Genomic DNA, 6207 nt, shown 5'->3' on the forward strand with positions numbered 1-6207 from the left:
AGCCAGAGTGAAATTTTAAAGCATAAGTCACATTGTACCATCTCCTCCTTCCGTAACACCCTCAAACGGCTTCCTATCTCATGGAGGGTGAAATCTGAACCAGGTTTCAGACAGGTTCAGTGAGGCAGAACCAGAGCAGACCCAAGTTTTTAACATTTGTGTGATCTAGAATGCTACCCAAAGTAGCAAAAATTATAAGCCAAAGTCCTGCAATGGGAGACTCTGGAAAGGCACGGTGAGCCCCTTCAGGAGCCTGATGCAGGAGAGTGGTTTATTGCCAGGACCATGGAGAGCAACACATGTTCAAAGTGGCATGATCAGCAGCCATCTTTGAGCCGGGCACTGTCGTTTTCAACTCAGCCGATCAAGAGATTTGGCTGCTATGCAACTTGCACGTTGTCCTTGCTTTCTAAGAGAGAAATTAAGTTTCTGTCAAGCTGTTCTTTTTCTCATTCCAGTTAGTGTTCCAATTCACCCACATTTTAAAATTTCAATCCATCCTGGTGTTGCATCAGTGGCCCTCACTGAACCGGTTTGAAGCCCTGATCTGAACCTTGACCCTGCCAGTCTTGTTCCTGCTTGCAAACACAGCACACTCGGCCATGTCAGGGCCTTTGACTTGCCATTCCTCTGCCTGCCACACCCTCCCCACAGGTCTTTGCAGAGCTGACTCCATTATTCAGGGCTCAGCCCAAGTGCCACCTCACTGGAGGCCTTCCCCCAGACGCTCTGAAATGACTTCGTGTGCCTTGAATTTCTGTCGTGCTGTGGTGCCTTGCATGCTGCAATGATGCTTGAAACTATGCCCCTGAAATTTCAAACACCAGCAAGCTTCAGCAGAGCTTCCAGACTAACAGACTGGGACGAAAGGCCTAATAATCTACTTCCAAAAATAAGCCAGTGAAAACTGTAGGGATCACTCAGAACACTGTCTCAGATAGTGTGGGACGGTGCGCCGGCGGCTGCAGCGATGGACTTGAGCATGGCAACAATCCTGAGGACGCTGCAGGACGGCACGGTTTTGTTCTGTTCACAGGGTCGCCAGGAGTCAGTCACTGGACAGCAGCCGGCAGCAACCACTGCTGGAGGACGGGAGGAACCGGTTTACTGTGATCGCTGCACTGCCCTGAAGCCTCCTTAATTTGGCCTTGCTGTTATACCTGGCTCACTGTGCCTTGGAGCAGACCCAATGACGGCTGCCACCACCACCTCGTACTTACCCGATTCTGCTTCCCTCCATAAGACAGTCATCAGGCAGCGTCTGTTGCACGTCCCAGTGGCTGCTAGGCCCAGGCCAGTCACCCTGTTCAACTCTGCCCTTGCCCCCATTCAATGGAGAAGAAAATCAAGGGCCAGTATCAGATGGCTCGTCAGTGGTGGGCAGAGCTAGGATTTGAATCCAGCCTGTCCAACTGCCATGCCTATGCTCTGGGCCAAGCAGCCACCCACAAAGTAGTGTGGGTAGAGGCCTCAAGAGGAAGCCACTTGTCCCCAGTCACCAGGCCCTGCTTGCTCATGCACACTCACCTTCAGGCCTGGGTAGAAGATGAGGGCCGTGTGGTTTAACTCCACGGACAGGGCCACGAGCCCTGCGCCCACTCGGTGCAGCACCAGGGAGAAGGCGTTCTGACTGAAGTCCTTGGCCAGCAGGAGGCTGCTACGGTGGGCACTGAGGCTCCACACCCGGCCATCGAAGGTCATGACATACCTGGGCCTGGCCACCATGCCATGGTCTGGGAAGAAGAGGCCCAGAGACAGGGTGAGGAGGACCACTAGGCCCCACAGGATGTCTAGGCCCAGCTCTGCCTGCCCTGTGGGCAGTATCTTCGTGGTCAACCTGGTGGAGCTGTGGGGCCTACCTTCTGGGGCTGTGGTCCCAGGTCCATCCCCAGGCCTTCCTCCCCCAGCTCAGCACCCAGGAACCGCAGAGCTTCTAAAGGCCCTGAGCTCCACAGCCTCCCTGACAGCCTGGCATGCATGTGGCCCTAACAGGAGCGGGGTTCTGATCCAACTTCCCAAACATCACACTGAGTGAAGGAAGTCACATAGGGCCACATATGATCACAGTATGATCCCACGGGCACAAAGTGTCTAAAACGACATGCGGTATGATCCCATGTACATGAATGTCCAGAACAGGTCAATCCAGAGACTGAACACAGATACATGGCTGCAAGGGGCTGGGGAGGGAGGGGTGAGGAGATTGGGGGGTGGCTAAGGGGTATAGGAGTGGTTTTGGGGATAATGAGAATGTTCTAGAATTGACTGTGAGAGATGCACAAGTCTATAAACATACTGATGAAAGCCATCGAGCCATCACTTCGAATGAGTGGATGGACGTGAGGAGAAAAGGGGAAGGAGGGGACTGAGTACCCTCCATGCCCCACTCCTTGCCCACGCCTGGTGCCAGCAGCTGCCCAGAGACTTGAGTCTCCCCCTTCATTGAGGGCTCGTGCCTCTTGTCTCCATGAGCAGGCACACGGTGGTGTCCGGGTCAACAGCAGGCAGGAAACCGGATACAAACTCCCCAGGCACCCAGCCCCCAGAGCCCGGTCCCGGCCCCAGCCCAGTCATGGCTGCAGGCTTTGTCTGGATTCCATTAGTGGCTTTGGCCTCCTGTTGCCCTGGAAGCCGGCCCTGGAAGTTCGCCTTTGGTTATGCAGGGTCAGGGGAGGGAGCTGGCCTGGTGCCCTTCACCGTTGTCCTAATTCTCCTAAATTCTGGGCAAGAAACCCAGACTGCAGCCTTAGCTTTAGTCCCGTGTGACCTCAGGAAGTCCAGTAACCCCTGGGCCTCAGGGGTGAGACCAGATGGAAGACAGCCCCCTCTCGCCTCACCCTGCTGTGCTCCCGGTCTACCAGGCTTCCTGGGCCACCAGAGAGTAGCCCACCGGGTGGAGGGTGCCTGGGCTGGCAAGGACTCACATTCCAAGGGGCCCTCCAGCAGGTGGCGCTTGAGCCGGTAGTATTCGGCCAGGAGGTTGGTCCGGGACAGCTCCGGGAGCGGCTGCAGAACTTCTCCTGCACCAGGTAGCTGGTCACCCAGGCCAGGTCGGGGGGCTTGTCCCCTGCTGGCAGCAGCGGCAGTGTCACCACTGTGGTGCAATTCCTGGGGAGACCCAGAGGGGCTGGGAGACCGGCAGCAAGCAGCTGTGCCTCTCTAAGAGGCTGAACAGCTCAGACCTGGAACTACCGTAGCAGTGAGCATCTTAGGAAGAGAACCCACTTTGTCCTGGAAGAGTTTTGTTCGGGAGCTCAGAGCTGAGGAACCAGGAGCCACTGGTCAACTCTGATAACTTTGTAGCCCAGGTCTTACCCCGAATGCCAGCTGCCTGCTTGGCATCTTCACTGGGGTGTCCTGATGGACTCTTGGCACCCCTCCCAATGTTTTTCTTTTAAAACAAAGAACAACCCACTGCTACTGAGTCAATTCCAATTCAGTGACCCTATAGGACAAGGCAGAACTGCCCCATAGGGTTTCCAAGGCTTTAAGTCTACCAAAGCAGACTGCCTTATCTTTCTCCTGCAGAGCAGGTGGTGGCTTTGAACCTCTGACCTTCTGGTTAGTGGCCAAATGCCTTACCCACTGCACCATCAAAGCTCCTTCTTGCCCATGGGAGGTAGAATAACACCCAAAGAGCTAAACCTGTTGCCATTGAGTACACTGAGTCATGGCCACCGCCCGCATGTCAGAGGAGACCTGTGCTCTGTAGGAGCTTCAACAGGAGGATTTTGGAGAGAGATCACCGGGGCTTTCTTCCGAAGCCCCCCTAGGCGCGTTTGAACCACCAGCCCTCTGGTTAGGAGCCAAACACTTAGCAGTCTGTGCCACCCAGGGACTGATGGGCAGAATAAGGCCTTCCGAAGATGTCCACATCCTCATCCCCAGGAGCTGGGACTGTGTCACCTTATGGGACAAAAGGGACTTTGCAGATGTGACTGAGTTAAGGACCTTGAGAGTCAGAGATGGTCCTGGATTCTCCGGGGCCCAGTATGATCACAAGCCTCCTTATAGAGGAAGGCAGAGGTCGGAGAGGAGTAGAGATGCTATTAGGCTGGATAGAAGATGAAACAAGGGGCCAGGAGCTGGGAATGCAGGCAGCCCCTTAAAAAAAACACAAACCCACTGCCACCGAGTTGATTCCAACTCATAGCAACCCCTATCGGGTTTCCAAGGCGGTAAATCTTTAAAGAAGTGGATTGCCCAGTCGTCCTTCCACAGAACGGCTGGTGGGTTTGAACCACCAACTTTCTGGCTAGCAGTGAAAAGACTTAGGCGCTGTGCCACCAGAGCTGCTTCTGGGGGTGGCCCCTAGACCCTGGAAAAGGCCAAAAATCAGGACCTGCTGTGGAACCTCCAGAAGAGCCTGCCCTGCTGACCTTGACTTTGGCCCAGGGACACTGATGCGGGGCCTCTGAGCTCCAAAACCGTGAGAGATTAAGATGTTTCCAAGCCTAAGATGTTGCAATAATCAGCGTAACAGGAAACTCATACACCCCCAGGGAGCCCCCCTGCGGTCTTCCTGTCTCCAGAAACCAGCCGGCATCCTCCCAGGGCCGAGGCCAAAAACCTGGGCCTCACCTTGGCCCTTCTTTCTCCACCTACATCCATCCGTCAGCAAGCGCTGCAGGCCTGATCTTCAAACACATCCAGAATCTGCCCCGTCCAGGCCCCTCCGCGCTGACCCTGTTGGTCGGGGCCACCTTCCCCGCTCCCCTCGACAGCTACTTTGATCCATGCTCCATCACCACAGTTTCTGTCCACAACACGGGCTGAGGGAGCCTCCTCAGCTCAAAACCCCTCTGTGTTCCCATCTCAGAGCAGAAGGCAAAGTCCTGTGAGCGACCCGACACCTCTCAGACTCAGCGGCCCACCCTCTCTGGTGCACCTGCCCTACTGGCTGCCCAGATGGGCCTCAGGTAAGCGGCAGGGCCCACCTCTGGGCCCTTGAACCGACCATTCCCTCTGCCTGCCATATCCTTTCCTGATGCCCACAGAGCTTGCCCTCGCCTCCTCCAGGTCTTTATTCCAATACAACCTTCTTGAAGTCTACCGTGGCTTCCCTATGTTAAAAATGGCTAGAATTTTTTCCCTCAATTCTTTCAGCTTGAGAAATGCCAAGTGTTTCTTCCCCTTTGGTTTCCTGACTCCAGGTCTTTGCACATTTCATTGTCATACTTTACTGTGTCTTCTCGAGCCACCCTTTGAAATCTTCTGTTCAGCTCTTCTAGTTCATTTCTTCTGTTCGCTTTATCTATTCTGTGTTTGAAGCAAGTTTCAGAGTTCTTCTGACATCCATTTTGGTCTCTTTTCTTTCCCCTTTCAGGCTTATCGTTTAGCTGAAAATTAAGTTGGGGTGTGTGTGTGTGTGTGTGTGTGTGTGCGCGCGTGCGCATGTGCGTGTGTGTGTCTGTGTGTATGTGTTCAGTTCCAGGCCTGAAAGATGTCTAAGGACCACAGTCTTGGTGGTTCTACCAGTCTCTCCCAGAGCAGTAAGCCTGGTCTTTTTTTTTTTAAATTGTGATTTGGGTGAAAATTTGCAGAGCAAATTCCTTTTCCACACACCAGTTCATACACATTTTGTTTCCTGACATTGATTGCAATCCCCACGATGAAACAGCTCTCATCCCACTTCCTCCCTGTGGTTGCCTTTTCCCTGTGTCCTTCCCTTTATATTCCTGACCTCTGACCTCTGAGCACTCTCCCCGGGCAAGCACCGCCCATCTAACCTCACGTGGTTGACTGATCGCAGCAGCAGTGTACTGACCTGTGTAATTGTTCACCTTGTAAAGCCCATCTATCGTTTGGCTGGGAGCCAAAGGAGTGAGTTCAGTTCCAGGCCTGAAGGGTGACTAGGGGCCATAGTTTTGGGGTTTCACCAGGCTCTATGAGAACAGTAAGCCTGGCCTTTTTTATGAGTTGACTTTTGGTCCACATTTTTCTCCCACTCTCTCTGGGATCTCCTATTCGATCCCTTTCACAGCCATTGGCAGTGGTGGCCAGGCACCATCTAGCTCTTCACGTCCTGGAGGCTGGGGTTCACTCTGGTTTTCTTCCCTCTTCTTTGCTCCCGACGGGGAGAGACCAATGATTGCACCTCAGATGGCCACTCACAAACTTGTAAGACCCCATCACTCCTCACCATGTAGCAGAACACTGTCTCTGTGGACTATGGTATGCCAGTTAACCTCAATGTCTCCCGAGACT

The 6207-nt window shown here is 53.9% G+C and overlaps 1 protein-coding gene across 1 annotated transcript in view; it reads right to left on the reverse strand.

Annotated features, from left to right (window-relative positions):
• Positions 1-6207, reverse strand: part of LOC122149921 — a 160166-nt gene that overhangs the window by 11597 nt on the left and 142362 nt on the right. Inside the window, 3 exon segments of the mRNA XM_042780798.1 lie at positions 1528-1733; positions 2925-3014; positions 3017-3108. Of these exon segments, the coding sequence (XP_042636732.1) occupies positions 1528-1733; positions 2925-3014; positions 3017-3108 (388 nt within the window).

Source organism: Orycteropus afer, unplaced genomic scaffold, assembly GCF_000298275.1.
Source record: "Orycteropus afer afer isolate SDZICR_OR568_19922 unplaced genomic scaffold, OryAfe1.0 scaffold00061, whole genome shotgun sequence".
Taxonomy (NCBI): Eukaryota; Metazoa; Chordata; class Mammalia; order Tubulidentata; family Orycteropodidae; genus Orycteropus; species Orycteropus afer.